Below are 17,455 nucleotides of genomic sequence, written 5' to 3'. Positions count from 1 at the left end.
ATAACCAAAATGGTCTGTAGTATATGGATATAGGAGGGAAACCTTATCCTGGTAACGCTACGGATGTGGCCCGCTTTGTGGAATGGTCACAAGTATTGTGACTTGTCACAGATGGTCTGATCCTGATCATTCGTATTGGGGACATACAGGCAGGGGTGTCCTATACAAAGAGTTTGTATAAGACCTGACCACGAAGTGTTAACGTCTCGTTATATAAAACCGTACATAACAGAGACTTCACTTCACTAGGATGACCATAGGTAACATGACCTCAATCCTGAGTGAGTTAGGAACTCCTGCCATTGAGAACGGTTCTTTGATTTGTATGGGTGCGAGTGGCTAGGTCGCCAATTCAAACCTACCATTTTGGGGATTCGTCTGATTTGGGAGCTGGGAACTCAGCTACACAAGATGGAATTCACTTCTTCCCCGAGGCAGGGGTAAGTAGATAGATAGCTCCCTTAAGGGTTGATTCCAGGGCTTGAACAATGTGGCGCCACACACCTTCTCTTGGCCCGAGAGGTGTTCACACATAGTTCGACTATGTTGTATTGTTCATTAGAGAAATCAGTGGTACTTAAGGAGTGAGATGTAACTACAAGGACAAAAACGGTAATTTGGCCCAACTGTACTTACGAACATCTGTGAAAGATCATCGTACTCATGATTGGTTATATCTAACAGACACAGAAATATATATGTGGTAAGAAGAGTTCGATTGTTGGTCTTTAGTGGAATGTCTGACAGTTAACGGATGGTGGATCTCGCAGCTAAAGAGTTTAGTAAGCTATTTACGAATCATTGAAGCTTCGAGCCACAGGTCCATTAGGTCCCTTGGGTAGCTTGGATAAAGTCGAGAAACAGTGTTTGGGTTAATTTGAAATGTTCAAATCGACAAGAGGAAGTTCGATCATATATGATGTAATTGAACTGGTTAATTATATATGATATAATTGGCTAAATGTATGAGATACATTATTTTGGAGGAAATTAGATATAAATATGATTTATATCAAGTAGAGGAGAAAATACTATAGTAGATATGTGATATCAAACTGTAGGGTAAAAATATAATATGATTATATTTATTAAAAATTTAATTGGTTAATTATATGATAATTAACCCAAAATCTAGCTCGGACATGCGTTAGTGGGGAACAGCGTCGATTATTGTAATCGATGAATAAAAATGAAATTTGTTTCATTTTGAATGATTCGGAAAAAGATTGGAAGGTTTGTGTTGGTGTGAAAAAGTAATCGATCGCTTAAACTCGAGAGCCTATACGATAGTTGTTCAGCGCCTAAACGATCGCATACCTCGCGCCTAAACGATTGCCTATCTAGCGCCTAAACGATCGCACACTAAGTCCTAAATGATCGGTTAGCTTTCCTAAACAATCGTATTGAAGGAAATCGGATGCGACATTTCCATGAGCAGCGGAACAAGACTATTCCAAATTACAATCATGAGTGAACATATATTTATAGTCGACTTCAAAATAAATGGTTATACAATTTAAATGCAGAAATTACAACATGAACAACAAATGCATAAAGAGATCAAACTCTACGCACAATGGCAAAAGCGTCTCCATGCTCCGATGCGCACGAACGCTCGAACAACAGTAGCCTCGAACGCCCGATCTACACGATCGCAACACAGCAACGAACACATCGCGCTCGTCCTCAACGATCTCCTCGGTCACAAACTCCTCCTCAACACGAACGACCTCCACAGCACCACGAACTGCCTCTAGAAAACCTCAACGGTATCGAGCTGAGTCTGACACCACCGACAAGGCGACCTTGGTATTCTCAGTGTGAGAATCCAAAGGGTGGGCTCTGTTCAGACTTGGTGTGAGGCAAACGAAGGAGGAAACAACAATTGCGTACATGACTGGGCAAGTGGGAGATGGCGGAGACCTATCGTATAGGTCGATGCCCAATTGTTTAGATAAAGCTATGGATCGTCTAGCAAAAGCTATACGATCGTTTAGCCTATCGTTTAACTCAGTCTGTCACCTACAGACAGTACACGATCGTTTACCTTGAGCCAGCGATTGTCTAGCAAAACTATGCGATCGTTTAGTAAATATTGCACGATCATTTAACTCGCCATTGCACAATCGTTTAACTCGCCCAGCCGTCGCTTAGTAAATTCGAATTTACTTGAAAACTTCGTGAGTTTCTTTTGCACGGAGAGAAAACTCAAAACTTTTTCCAATCATTTTGTAAAAACTTTCTTTTTGAAAATAGGGAAACCATTTTCCTTTTAAACTCACAGTTATCATGATTCAACAACCACCAATTACTTTGGTTATTTAAAAGAAAAAGAATTAATTATCCAATAATTAATATTATTATAAATATAAATGATAACCAACTTATCATACTATATTTATAACCTATAGTTTTAATATTTCATCTCATGAAACATATAAACCATAGTTCTTTTTCTATTCCATGGTACTTAATATAAATCTCATTTACATCAATCCTCCACTAGATGTATCTCATACATCATACTGATTATATCATATATAATCAAAATACTTTGTCAATTTAAATATTTCAAATCAACACCAAGAACTGATCCTCAACTGAATCCATTGAGCTACCAAGGGGACCTCATAGACCTGTAGCTCGAAGCTCCAACGATACGTGAATAACTGACTAAACTCTTTAATCATGGGATCCACTATTCGTTAACTGCCAGGCACTCCACTAAAGATCAACAGCTGAACTCTCCTTACCACAAATATATTATGTGTCCATCTTAACTAATCAGCAGTGCGACAACCCTTCACAGATCACCCGTAAGTACAACTGGGCCAATAATCGTTATGCCCCTGTAGTTACATCTGTCTCCTTAAGTACCACTGATCCCTCTAATGAACATAAGTCATAGTCCTACTATGACCGAGTTTTCTCTTCCAAAGAGAAGTTGTGGCTACTATGTTCAAGCCCCGGAATCAGCCCTTAAGGGAGCAATCTCTCTACTTATCCCTACTTCGGGAAATGAGTGAATTTCATATTGTAGATTGAGTTCCCAGCTTCCAAATCAGATAAGTCTCCAAAAAGGTAGGCATGTTGAGTTGGCATTCTGGCCACTCTCACCCGTAATAATCAAAGAACCGCCCTCAAAAGCAGGAGTTCCCAAAACACTCAGGATTGAGATCGTGTCACCTATGGTTGTTTAGGTGAGATGTAAGTCTCTAGTATCAACGGTGTTATATACAGAGTCTAATTATCTCGTGGTCCAGATCTTACAAACTCTTTGTGTAGGATACCCCCGCTCCACGTCTCCACATGAATGGTTAGGATCTATCATCTGTAGTAGTTTACAACACTTACAAACCTCTACAAAGCGGGTCATACCCGTAGTGTCACCAGGATCAGGTATCCCACCTTAATCCTTATACTACAGACCTATTTAGGTTATCACTTAAGGCATGATCCACTTGTATGTCGCATATACATGCTTAAGTTCACATAAGATAACCAAGGAGCCTTGTTTATTGGATATAAGTAAATGCCAGAATTAAATAACATTTATTTTATTCATTAAAAATGTGTATCTTTACAAAACAACGAAACTCCAGGAGAATTAGTGCACCAATCGCAACACGTATAATGTGTCGTGTTTGCTAAACGATTGCCTACTGTTTTCTAAACGATCGTTTAATAAAACATACACGATCGTGTAGTTTCTTCTAAGCGATAAGCATCTAACTATGCGATAGCTTCTCATTCTTTCCCACTTGCTTATCATCTACATGATCAGTTCTTCCTCCTACCTCTACCAAACTCACCAAAGACCACGCTTTGGGTTCTCAATCCGAGAATACCTAGGGCTCTTTTTTGGTAGTGTCGTCCTCACTGTGTTCATGTGTTTGCGGTTGTTCATACTACTGTAGCCAACGCATCTGCTGGGTGTTGGTTGATCGGGTAGAGATCTTCCGTTACGTTGAGTTCCAAAGCTTGAAGAGCGTCTTCAACTAGTATGAGAACTCTCTGCCTTGTTTGTTTTGTTGTTCAAAGCATGCCGTTAATTAATATTTGTTTGCATAACTGTGCGTTTGAATGTATATGGTGTATTTTGGTCACTGTGAAATTGGAGCAATCTGAACGCGCTTATGGAACTCTTTGTTAAGAGATCCTTCAATTGGTATCAGAGTCAGGTTCTGATACTCCAATTTCATATATTGCAACGAAATGACACTTACGTTCTTGGTGGGTGCATTTATATACTGTTTAATCGTTAAATTGCTGTGGATGTGCGGGATTAATGGATTGCTCTAGTAGACAGGAGTTTACAACTCACTTAAGATTAAGGTCGAGTCACCTATGGTCATCCTATTGAAATGCTAATCTCTTTAAGTAATGATATTATAAAAAGAGACTAATCATTTCGCAGTCCGGTCTTATACAAACTTTTGTATAGGATAATCTCACTCACATATCTCTACATGAACAATTAGAATCAAATCATTTGTAACACTTTACGACAATTGTAACAATTACAAATCGAGCCATATTCGTAGTGTCATAATGATAAGACACCAACCTTATCCATTTAGCATTTACTATAGACCATTTAGGTTATTCCTTAAACATGATTCACCTGTATTTCAACCACATACATGTTTAAGTTACATAAAATAACTTTGGATCTTAGTTTATTGGATTAAGTCAATACACAAACAAAATAATGTTTATTTTATTAATAATAATTTATTTATACAAATTTACAAACTATGATAATAAAGAGATTTATGATACCAATCCCAACCATCCCATATATCACCATACCAAATGAAAAGCTGCTTCTCTTCTATCCTACAAAAAATTATACAGAAAATTACAAATTACAATTATGTCCAAGTCTCGCTCCTATCTCTCACCTCTCGCTCTTGTTTCTCGTTCTTGTTTCTTTATCTCACTTCTCCCCCTCGTCTCTCGCTGGTGTTTCTCGTTTCATTCTCACTTTTCTTCCTACCATTTCTTCCTCTCTATGCTTACTCCTATTGTCTTGTTTATCTCTCTCGTCCATCGCTCGTGTAACTCTAAGACATACATTCATGTTGTTATATTTGGTATAAGTGTTAAAAAATAATTAAAAAATGAAGACTTAGCATTTACTTACTTGGGGTGTATAACTGAGTGCGTATGATGATTCAACAACCTTTACAACATAATAAATGTTAGTTTCTTTGGTTTTCTTTGGTCTTTGATACATGGCAGCTAAATAGAAAACATGTTTTTAAAAGCCAACCAAGGGTTCTTTCATCTAATTCCTTTTTTTTTTGGTAATCTTTCATCTAATTCCTTTTTTTTGGTAATCTTTCATCTGATTTTAAATGCACATTAATTCAACGTAGTAAATGTTGGTTACTTAAATTGATTTGAAAGAATTATGGATTTTGACGGAAGCTTTTTCATTTTCAAGCAAATTCCTACAGGATCATTAATTAATGGTAGAAACCAGGCTGGTGAGAACGATTTTATGCGTTTGACCTTGAACAAGATTGAGAAGCGAGAGGCTGTAGGGAGGCGCAAGAAGACCATTTAAAATGCATTTGGAAAGGTCTGACGTGGCACGAGAACGAGAATTGAGATGTCAATTGTGAGGCGTAAGAATGAGAAGCGAGATTAATGTCCAGACGCAAGGTTTCGCGTGCATCCGGAGTCAATATGGTAACTTCATAAGGGGTGACGCAAGCAAGATGTCATTTTTCACCTGATTTTGAATGTTGGGCCAAAAATGTGGAGGCCTTCTATAATAATTTGGGGAATTTGTACAAATGGCCCCTATTTAGGAGCAACTCGAAATTTGGCCCCACTTTAAAAAACACTCGAAATTTGGTCTTTTGCTGGCGTCATTCACATGTGAAAGCACCCATTTGACCTCAAAACGTGCGTGAAGGCCTGTTTCTAGCTCCTTACTCCCGTTCCTCCTCCTCGCTTCCGCTCTCACTTCTCGCACCTTTGTCTTGATCCTCATAGGACATAATTGTTGGGATTGGTGTCCTAAATCTCTCTTGTATTCTCGTAATTTGTAAACACTATATAAACAAAATTTTATTTTGTGAGCATACACTCAGTCTAATAAACTAAGATCCTAGGTTATTTTATGTAATTTAAACATGTATGTAGAGACATACGGGTGGATCATGTTTAAATGATAACCTAAACGGTCTATAGTAGATAGATAAGGTTGGGTATCTTATCCTGGTGACACTATGGATATGACTCGCTTTGTAGATGTTACAAGTGTTGTAAAGTACTACAAATAATCTGATCTTGATCTTTATGTAAAGACATGTGAGTGAGGGTATCCTATACAAAGAGTTTGTATAAGATCGAACCATGAAATGACTAGTCTCATTATATAACACCGTTCATAATAGAGACTTACATTTCACTAGGATGACCATAGGTGACATGACATGAATCCTGAGTGAGTTGTGAACTCCTACCTATGAAGGCAGTCTTTTGATTTGTATGGGTGAGAGTGGCCAGATCGTCGACTCAATAAGTCTACCATTTTGGGGATTCGTTTGATTGGAGAGCTAAGAACACAGCTACACAAGACGAAATTCACTCCTTCTCAATGTCGGAATAAGTAGATAAATTTCTCCCTTAAGGGCTGATTCCAAGGTTTGAATAATGTGACACCACACCCTCTCTTGGCCAGAGAGTGGTTTGGTCATAATTGGACTATGACTAGTCTTATTGCTCATTAGAGGAATCAATGATACTTAAGGAGTTATATGTAACTATAGGACCAAACGACAAATTTGGCCCAACTGTACATACAAGCAATTTGTGAATGGTCATCGCACTGTTGATTGGTTATATCCAATGGACACAAAAATATATATGTAGTGTGAAAAGTGCAACTATCGATCTTTAGTGGAGTGCCTAACAATTAATGGACGTTGAAGAATTTAATTAATTATTCAAGTACCATTGGAGCTTTAAACTACAAGTCCATGAGATCCCCTCTGTAGCCCAAGTGGGATTTATGAGAATCATTTTTGAATTTTATTTGAATTATTCAAATTAAATGAGAGAACTAATTATATATGATACAGTTAATTTAATTTAATTATATATGATATAATTACTATAATGTATTTAATCCATTATAATATAAAGTTTAGTTGAGAGAAAATAAATATTTGAATATGATTCAAATATTAATTATGTGAATTGGATTCATATAATTAAATTTAGTATAAATGAGATTTATATTAAATACCATTGATGAGAGAATTAAAACTATAGGTTATATTGTATATGATACAATATTAAACTATATATTATATGTTATATATGATATAACATATAGTTATATACATATATATATATAATAATAAAAATTAATTTGTTTATTATTAATTAAGTTTAATTTTATTTTTGAATTTTAAAGGGAGGTTTTCCCTCCCCTTAATTCTCTCTTCATCCCACAATCAAGGTGGTTGTGGGGGATACGGTTTCTTCTTCTTGTAGTTTACAAAATACAGAGAGAGGTCTCCGAGAAAAAATTCTTTGTATCTCACTCTCTCCTCTCCTCTCAAACTTTCACTCTCTCAAAATTCACAGAGCCCATACAACTCCTATGGTCTCATCTCAAGAGAATACAAACGGCTTCTTCTGGTGGTGTTCACAAGGTTTTTGCTTTGAGGGTTTGGAGTTCGTGACAATTTGGAAAGAAGAGGGAGTTCGTGAAGAAGATCGGATCTTCAGAGGTAAGGGTTTCTTGAACTACTAATTTCCTAATTTTTCTTTCTCATTTATTAAGCATGCTTTAATTCTATCCTTTTGCATAGTTTGTATTATATATTTTTCAATTATGTAAAAACAAAAAAATTGGGATGATCCACGTTTTCACTCAAGACCTTCACAGATTCTTTCAACAACTACAATTTTTTTCTCATTTGTTCAGATTATTCCTCTCTTTTCTTCAATAAAAACTACAAAACGAAGAATAGAGAGAGAGAGAAAAAAAAAAAAAGAGAACTACATAAATAGAAATTATCGGAGAAGAAAAAAAGGAAAATCGCCTAGAGGATAGTGTAAGCGAATGAAATCGTCAAAAACGGAAAAAGGAAAAAGAAAATAGAAAAAGACGAAAAGTAGGGAAAATTAAAAGAATAAGAAAAATTGCTCCAAAAGAGCGGAGGAAGAAGGAGAAAGAAAGAAAAAGATGGATTAAAATGATAAATTTACATTATAATAACATCAACAAAAGCTAAATTTCATTGGTTTATAAAAATGAGACCAAATACGGAGTGGCCGCCAAATAGAGCCCTCCCTACAAATTTTTTCTACAAATTACCCTTGTAAGGCGACGCGCCGCATCAAAGTTCCCTTCCAGGGCTCCTAGTTGGAACCGGAAACTGCTTTTCGCTTGCATTAATTTGCTATTGTAGCTGTGGCCTGAAAGGCAAGTCCTCAAGCAGAGAGTTCAGTTCAAATGGGGAAGAAGACGAAGAAACCCGGAAAGGGAAAAGAGAAGACCGAGAGGAAAACGGCCAAAGCCGAGGAAAAGAGAGCTCGCAGGGAGAGCAAGAAGCTCTCTCCCGAGGATGACATTGATGCAATTCTCGTATGTTCCTTCATTCTTTACAAATTTTAATTCGTTGTTAGTATCTGAGAAGTGAGTACAAATGGAAGCAGATCAATACTTATATACTAAATGCTTCAGCTCTTTATCCGAATTCATCTTAGTTCATTCTTCAGCTCGTTATTTTAGTTTATTTTGTTACTGTAATAGCTTCCTTTTATTCAAGAGATAATTTGAGGATTGGGATTTTTGATTCATTCACTTTAGATGTCCAAATAAGGAAGAAAGATAAAAAGGAACGAGTATAATAAAAAGGGTACTTTTGAGAGTCACGCATATTCCAACGAACTTTCAAGGGCCATGCTTGTGCTTGGCTTCAATGAGAAACTTGACATGATCTGCCTTTTGTGGTCAAAACTCGGTTAAGTGAGTTGTTTTTTCTCATTTGAATTCTTGTAGTTGAGTATACAAAAGGAGGAAGCGAAGAAAAAGGAAGTTCATGTTGAGGAGAATGTCCCTGCGCCATCTCCTCGGTCCAGTTCGGTACATCTCTTACATATGGACTATCAAGTTAATTTCTAACTGTTGTGTTTCACGCTTATGAGGAAATCGGTAACAGTAATTTATTGGAAATATCGTGTAGTTGACTATCAATCCCTTGAAAGAAACAGAGTTGATCCTCTATGGGGGTGAATTTTACAATGGTACCAAGGTAAGTTCATAATAATCTACATTGTGACTGCACATCGTACTTGATGTAGTTAATCAGGTCTTACACCTGCAGTTCATTAACTTGAGTTGGCACAGACATATGTCTATGGTGATCTGTATCGGTACGATGTTGAGAAACTAGAGTGGAAAGTAATTTCAAGTCCCAATAGCCCGCCTCCTCGTAGTGCTCATCAAGCTGTTGCTTGGAAGAATTACCTCTATATTTTTGGTTAGTGAAGAATTTTGGTCGAATGCAAAGACATACATCTCTAGTATTTAACACGCACTATGCTAACTGCTTTATTGCACCATTAGGTGGAGAGTTTACATCTCCTAACCAAGAGAGGTTTCATCACTACAAGGTAGAATTTCCATTTCCCTTCTTTAGTTTTTGAAAGTGCATGCTATTTATTATTAACTAGGCAACCTGTTGGCTTCTGTAACTGTTATTTGATTTGGTGCTTTACACACACCTATAGGATTTCTGGGTGCTGGACCTGAAAACAAATCAATGGGAACAAATAAATTTAAAAGGTTGTCCTAGTCCACGCTCTGGTCATCGGATGGTAATTGTGTGGCATGCTTCTTTAATATCTGCTGAGTTTATATCTTTTTTATTTTCACAACATTTTCCTTGATTGTGTTTCAGGTCTTATACAAGCACAAAATTATTGTTTTTGGTGGCTTCTATGACACTTTAAGAGAAGTGAGGTTGGTGAATTCTGTAATCAATCATATGAATTATCTCTTAAGAAAAGCTTCTGAACTGGGTATGTGTGTGTCTATATGCGGATATTAAGATTGAAGGTACATTTGGTATTTCTGCATATATTTAGGTCAAACTTACCTTACGTAGTCTATCTTTCTGCCTCTTGTCTTCTTCCACATGTGTAAATGTATTTCCTATAAATTTTTATAAACAATTGTGAAGATATTCCATGTACAAGAATATTGGTTTCAATCTGCTCACTAAAACTTTTCTCAAATATTATTTTGCAGATACTATAACGATTTGTATGTATTTGATCTGGATCAATACAAGGTGAAACTAATTTATATCAAAATTTCCTCTCCCTCTTCAAGATAGCATCTTCTAATTATTCTCTTGATACGGCTCAATGATGAATACTGACAAAAAGTTCTATTAGTGGCAAGAAGTGAAGCCTAGTCCTGGTGCAATGTGGCCTAGTCCTCGAAGTGGTTTTCAATTTTTTGTTCACCAAGATGAGGTTGGTTGATCATGTAGCATCTAACCATTCTGGTTATAACATTACAGACATGAGTTTTTTGCTTTACCATCTCATATATTTATTCAAATTACAGGTTTTCTTGTATGGTGGCTATTTTAAAGAAATTCAATCTGATAAGAGCACTTCTGAAAGAGGAGTTGTGCATGCAGACATGTGGTCCCTTGATCCAAGGACTTGGCAATGGAATAAGGTGTATACTCAGCCCTGGTTTCAAGCTTTACTTGTTCATACGTTGAGTTCCACTCTTCACATCTTCTGTCTCTTTCTATATTCTAAACTTTCAAAAAAAAAAAAAAGAAAAAAGGGCCATCAGAACTATATTGTATGAGACTCCGGCTCTTTAATATTTATCCTATGATAATTTAAGTCTTAACATTCTTAAGTTGAGGCTCAAAATTAGGCAAGCTGGGAAAAATGGTTCCCAGATAGAAAAGAAACTGCATGTGTAGAAAGGTATTATATATCTTCTCAACCCAACACACAAAACGTGCCTTTGGGTTGAGTGTGGGGGTAGGCTAATCATCATTTATGATCTAAGTGCCATGTGTTTTTACATAAAAGAGGGAACGACCGAGTCTTATTTTGCTTAACTAACATAGAATAGGGATCAAGATTTTTTAACCTGTCAAGTACTTGATATCTTTTTGGAATAATTCTTGGAAGAAAAGAGTAACTAATTGCTCTTTGTTGTTTATCTCCTTTTTGGATCATGCATCTAGTACTAACTCGTTCTGATGCAATTATCTGCATTTCCTTTTATAGGTAAAGAAAGGTGGGATGCCACCTGGGCCTCGTGCAGGGTTCTCCATGTGTGTTCATAAGAGGCGAGCCTTGCTATTTGGGGGAGTGGTGGACATGGAAGTTGAAGGCAAGTACTTACATACCACGAAAGGAATACAGTCTGCACATCCTCTCTACTTGCCTACAATTAAAGAATTATTGAATAATTGTCAATATGAACTTCTTTTTCTTTTTCTTTTTGTGTGTGTGTGTGTGTGTGGGGGGGGGGGGATATGGTTTCGAAAAGGCTGAAGACTTGTGGAAAGGACACATTAACTTGCAAGTCTGGCAAACTAAATTCCTATGAGGAAAAAAGGAGCCTGTCTTTACTGGAAGGGACATGATCATGATAAGTTAAGAATTGAAGATTGATGTAAAGTAGGTCTCCTAGTTTTCTCATCAAATTAAAAAAAGTGGTTAGTCTTATATTGATATAATTAAAGTAGAGATTGAGAGGTCACTGCTAATTCAGGCCTCATAAAACCATGACCAGCAGGACAGACATATTTTATCATTTTATTTTATATTCGTTTGCAGCTTATGTATTAAGTTAAAAATTTGTACTTGTCATGAATTATTTGTTTGCAGCTAGGTTTCTTTTATTTTTCTGACTTCCTTTTTTTAGGTGAAGAAGCTCTTTTAACTTCTTCTTTTTGGTATGTGCGTGTGTATGTATTGTGCATTATATTTGTGATTCTTATTGGGTTGGCTTTCGTATTTTTTCACTAATGTGATCCTTGGTCATTTACAAATGTAGGCGGTGATGCAATGATGAGTCTATTCTTGAATGAACTCTATGCATTTCAAATAGACAACCATCGATGGTAAGCACAACAAATTATTATTTCATGTGCATCGGGGGGCGGGGGGTATATTCTCTAATTTTCTCTGTCTTGTTGAAGTGAAGTTTGAATCTTGTATGATTGGTATACACACGGTGTAAAATCATTATTCTGCTAATTGACAGATGTTTTTCCCTTGTTGGTAGGTATCCTCTAGAGTTAAGGAAGGAAAAGTCGACAAAGGCAAAGGTAAGACCTTGATAAATTTCTAATTATCTATATCTAGACTCTCTTAGAAGCAAAATAACTTTCTTTAAATACATTTCAACTTTCTAAAGATTGAATGTTCAATGAAATTGTCGTTAATAGGATACATCGTTGATGGTTTGATTTCTTTATCAGGTTAAAAAGATTTCTAACCAAAAGGACAATGAGGTTGCGTTTGATGATAATATAAATGAGGAGGTTGTTGACGTTGGTAAAATTGAAAATCCAGACATCGAAGAAGCATGCAACATGGAAACTGACATTGATGAAATATCTCATCACATATCTTCATCTGTATCCATTAACAATGGTGGATTGGAAATGAGTTCTTGCAAAAACCAAGAAGAATCTGGTTCAAACAAAAATGCTATTTTGCCAGAGGTCTAGCATGCTGGAGTTCATTCATTATTTTTTTTCTTTCTTTCATGCATTAAGATTTAATGTGGAACTTTTATATTCTAAAGTATTGCACTTTATAGGTGATTAAGCCCTGTGGACGTATTAACTCCTGCGTGGTTGTTGGAAGAGATACACTGTACATATATGGGGGTATGATGGAGATTAAAGATCGAGAAATCACCCTTGATGACTTGTATGCTCTCAATCTCAGTAAACTTGATGAATGGAAGTGCATTATACCGGTATGCTATTTTGTTTTTTACCAACAAAAAATGAAAATCTTTCTTCCCTGTTTTATCAGAGTCTTGTTGATTGCTAGGTAAAATGTCATCACCCTGTGATCTTCTGGTACTCTTGATTATTCTGTTTCAACTTGCAACCTTTAGTTACCATAATTTTTTGAGTCTTCTCTAGTTCTCTTCATATTTTAAAGTAAACTGAAGATTGATAGATGAAGATCAGCCCCTATTTGGACAAATGATAATTATATTTGTTTGACATGTTTGATTTTGTAAAGCGCCTAAAATTCTTTACATTGTACTTTTCTCACTTCGGCACTTGTTTCTGATGAAGGCCACGGATTCTGAATGGGTAGAAGCCTCAGAGGATGAAGATGAGGAAGATGAAGAAGTTGACAGTGAGAATGATGACAATTCTGAAGGAAGCAATGAAAGTGATGAGGAGGATAGTGATGAGGAGGATTTTGAGGTGCAGCGTATCCTATATTCCTTATTCATTGGATTGTAGCGATAATGAATCTCTGGTTGCAAAACAAAATACCCCTTGTTTCTCCCAACTCATAAAACATCCATTTATTATCATGCTAATCCCATTACTCTGCTTGTATTTCTTGCTTCATTTGCATGGGACATTGTTTTGCCTTCTTGTTTTGGCAAGAAAGCATGTATATGTTATGGAGATAACTGCTCTTCAAGAATCACGCAAAGCTGCTAATGGGCTCTAACATGTGAAATAGAACCAAATGATACAATTCTGTCCAGAGCTGTATTCTCATCGACTGTTTGTTCATTTGATCTTGTTTATTTTTGAAGGCTGGGAATAATGGATCGCGAAAAGTAGGAGATGCTGTAGCTTTGATTAAGGGTGAGGGCAGGAATCTTCGTAGGAAAGAGAAGCGGGCAAGGATCGAACAAATCAGAGCTAACCTTGGGCTTTCAGATTCACAAAGAACTCCTATGGTAGCATTTATGATCTATAATCATTATAGTATAATGTGATTGACCAATTATGGAGTCTTTTACTTGCAAGCTTCCGCTTTTAAATTTAATATTTTAAAATATAACAAATGTCTAATAGTTGTTGCCTTCAATTTCTATCATAGCGATTCTTTAGTTTTTTAATTGTATGCTCCGTTAAGTTCCTTTGTCTCACTCCATTATTGGTCGATCTCGATTATATCTTGATATAGCCTGGAGAATCTCTAAGGGATTTCTATAAACGTACAAATCTATACTGGCAAATGGCGGCACATGAGCATACACAACATACTGGAAAGGTATGGAATTTCTTTTGCATTTAAAAATTGATTCTACTCTTCTCTTCTCTTTTTTCTGGTGATTCGTAACTTCTATGCTCACTTTTGTTGAATGGATTTTCTCTCTGCTGTGAATCTCGTCTCATGAAAGAAAATCATACGGTTCTATTTTTCCATTTCAAACTATTGTACAAATCCTTCTCGGCAGAATAAGGAATAAGCTACGTAAACTGATTTGTGAAATTATTTAATGTAACATCATTTAGGATGAGAGAATGATATATAGGTACATTTTGATATTTTGGAACATTACGGGCAGATACTGTGAGGTCCCCTGGTTTTTTTTTTTTTTTTTTTTTCTCAAGATAATGAGCCAGAATCATTATATGGATGTATTCTCATTATGTTTTTTGTCCCGAGTTAACTGAAATTGAGGTTTTCAATAATTCATTCTACCTTGCTTTTAGATAATGATTTCCATAATGGAAAGAGGAATAAATGCATTTTGCTGATAGATTTAATAGAAACCAGGGCTTAAGGGCAAAAACTTTATCAACAAAACAGGACCAAAAACCAAATTTCTCGTTCTTTCTTATCCTTGTGTATGGCTGAAGAGTGTTTCTTAAATCACTGATTGACTCAAAAGCTTGAGCTGATGGGTGAAGACAAATTTAATATCATATCATCTAACAGTATTAATGTTCTTTACGTCTTGATATAGGAACTTCGCAAGGATGGTTTCGATCTTGCTGAATCTCGTTACAGGGAGCTTAAACCCATCCTTGATGAGGTAAGTTCTTTGACTTGCTTCAAAGCCAGAATTGTAGTGTTCAGATTGTTCTTATTATTAATCTTACTTTTTACTGGTTCCTTTGAATAAGCTTGCCATATTGGAGGCAGAGCAGAAAGCAGTAGAAGCAGAAGCTCCTGAAACTAGTTCAAGAAAAAGAGGCAAGAAGAAAAATAAGTAAATGGGTTATTATTATTATTTTTCAGAGTACTCAAAATCCTGTTAGCTTAGGTAGAATCATCAATCATATTTTATATAACTGCCATTTGCAAATGATGAGTGTGTAGATAAAGGGGAGAGATTGTTGTTAGTTAATAACGATCACAGTGCTTATTTATTATTGAGATGGAATATTTTTTATTTGTTAGAATTTATTCTATAGAAATATGAATTTGTATCTCTTTATAAATTAATGTTTTAGTGTTCTTTTTGCATGGATAATTAATGTTTTAGTTAATTGTTGTTTGACAGAATGTTACAGTCATTTTAAATTAAGATTGATCTATTTAATAAAAAATTGCTGGAATTTTTTCTCCAAAAGCAATGGTTGAAAGTTGCTGGGAGAGTTTATTATTTAAATACTATTTTGGTTCTGGTATCTTTAAATTTTTGTTCATTTTGGTTTCTATACTTTCAAAATATTCACTTTAGTCTCTATACTTTTTAACTTTGATTCATTTTGGTTTATGGACTTTCAAAATGTTCATTTTGGTCTATGTTTTCAAAAAATGACTATTTTGGTTTCTTTGTTTCCATTTTTACTTCATTTTAAGGGATCAAAATGGTTGTTTTTTTAAAGTTCAAGGACAAAGATTAATTAAAATTGAAAGTACGAGAATCAAAATGAATATTTTAAAAATATAGAGACTAAAATAAATAAAAGCTAAAAGTATAGGGACTAAAATTTTCTTTTTTTAAATATTGAATCACCCCACTCTAAAACAATCTTGATTGCTAACGTGTAGGATCCCCGATATGAGTTTACTCAGCAATCAGTATATACTTGAACTTGTGGCATAATAATTTTTAAATTACGAAATAAACTCTGCTTATAGTCAGGGTAACTTATGTGGTTTTTTTAGTAAATAATCTGAAAGAGGGGAAAAAATTAAAATTAAAATTAATTTTTTTCAATTAATTTTTGTCGATTTTTAAAATCAATTAAAAAATGAACCTCATTGTTATTTAAATTAACTAATTGAAACCAAGTATCAAAAGAGAGTAATGAGGGCAGCATTGTAAAATTCAAAAGGGAACAATTGGAAATAAACTCAAAATTTAGTGGTGAAAGTATAATGTTTTGAAATGAAGAGACCTTCAAACACTAAATTCATAACTTAAAGTTACAAAGTAACGAAGCCTAGGTAGGAATTTAACAAAAATCATACTCAAAACTTTGAAACTAAGAATATATTCTTTCCTTTTGAATCTTCAGTTGCTCCTCTCTCCTCTCTTTTTTCTTGCTTTTTTTCATCCTTGATTATCCACATTAATTTTTGAAAAACTACATAAGCTACTACATCAATTTTATATTTCTAAAAAGCTGAGTACATATTTGAATACATCAATTTATTGCAATTAAATAATTATTAAAATTCTAATGTAGCTTCGTTGTTTATTATTATTATTATTATTGAGTAAATGTTGTTTATAAACTTAATCTAAATGTATTAATTAACTTAATTTTTTAATGTAAATAAAATAAAAAAGTACACACATTGAACAAAAAGAAAAGGAAAAAAAAAGACACATTGAACAAAAAGAAAAGAAAAAAAAACAAGGAAACTCATTATTTTAGAAGGGAATAAAATACCTATTTAATAGATATAGAGATGGAAAATCTTTTATCGATTCCCAAAAATAACGAAACACCGAAATTAAAGGAATAAAAATAAAGAGAGAAAATATAAAAGTTCCGTTGCCGGGAATCGAACCCGGGTCTCCTGGGTGAAAGCCAGATATCCTAACCGCTGGACGACAACGGATTATTTGTTCATAGAGATTTTTATTTTTTATTTATACAATATATAATTCTTTGTAAAATTTAATTAACATTATATTTTAACCATTAATAGAAGGAAAAATGTTCATAAATATAAAAATGTCAAACTATTTATAGAAATAACAAAAAAATACTGATAGACTTTTATCAACATCTATCGATAATAATGTCTATCGCAACTATTTAAAAGTAACAAAACTCAAAATCTAGCACCAACTTCATGGACAAATCAATTTTAACACAAAACTTAATGAGTGTTCAAGAAACAAACAAAATTAACCAAAAACGTCCAAAACCTTACCTTTAACAACAAAAATTCGGGAAATCTAGTGTTGGCAGCAACAAGACAACAATCACAAGGACTGGGCTGCACGAATCTAAGAGTTAGAGGAAGAGAGAGTGAGTCG

General features: G+C 34.9%; 1 protein-coding gene and 1 non-coding gene across 2 annotated transcripts; one reads left to right on the top strand and one right to left on the bottom strand.

Moving 5' to 3' along the window:
• Positions 1 to 8,167: 8,167 nt before the first annotated feature.
• On the top strand, positions 8,168 to 15,459 carry LOC120071591 (Galactose oxidase/kelch repeat superfamily protein). Its single transcript, XM_039023939.2, has 20 exons — positions 8,168 to 8,614; positions 9,032 to 9,115; positions 9,216 to 9,284; positions 9,380 to 9,512; positions 9,599 to 9,645; positions 9,763 to 9,849; positions 9,933 to 9,994; positions 10,283 to 10,325; positions 10,432 to 10,512; positions 10,607 to 10,723; positions 11,296 to 11,401; positions 12,071 to 12,137; positions 12,302 to 12,344; positions 12,498 to 12,743; positions 12,842 to 13,003; positions 13,335 to 13,469; positions 13,814 to 13,960; positions 14,191 to 14,277; positions 14,978 to 15,046; positions 15,138 to 15,459. Exons 1-20 carry the CDS (start codon positions 8,483 to 8,485, stop codon positions 15,225 to 15,227), a joined length of 2,007 nt encoding a protein of 668 aa, XP_038879867.1. The 5' UTR covers positions 8,168 to 8,482; the 3' UTR covers positions 15,228 to 15,459.
• A 1,500-nt stretch (positions 15,460 to 16,959) lies between these two features.
• Positions 16,960 to 17,031, bottom strand: TRNAE-UUC (transfer RNA glutamic acid (anticodon UUC)). The gene has a single exon. It is a non-coding gene; the product is annotated as a tRNA-Glu (tRNA).
• Positions 17,032 to 17,455: the final 424 nt, after the last annotated feature.

This window comes from Benincasa hispida, chromosome 2, assembly GCF_027475165.1.
Source record: "Benincasa hispida cultivar pf3 chromosome 2, pf3_genome.v1.1, whole genome shotgun sequence".
NCBI lineage: Eukaryota > Viridiplantae > Streptophyta > Magnoliopsida > Cucurbitales > Cucurbitaceae > Benincasa > Benincasa hispida.
This window is presented reverse-complemented; position numbering and strand designations above follow the sequence as displayed.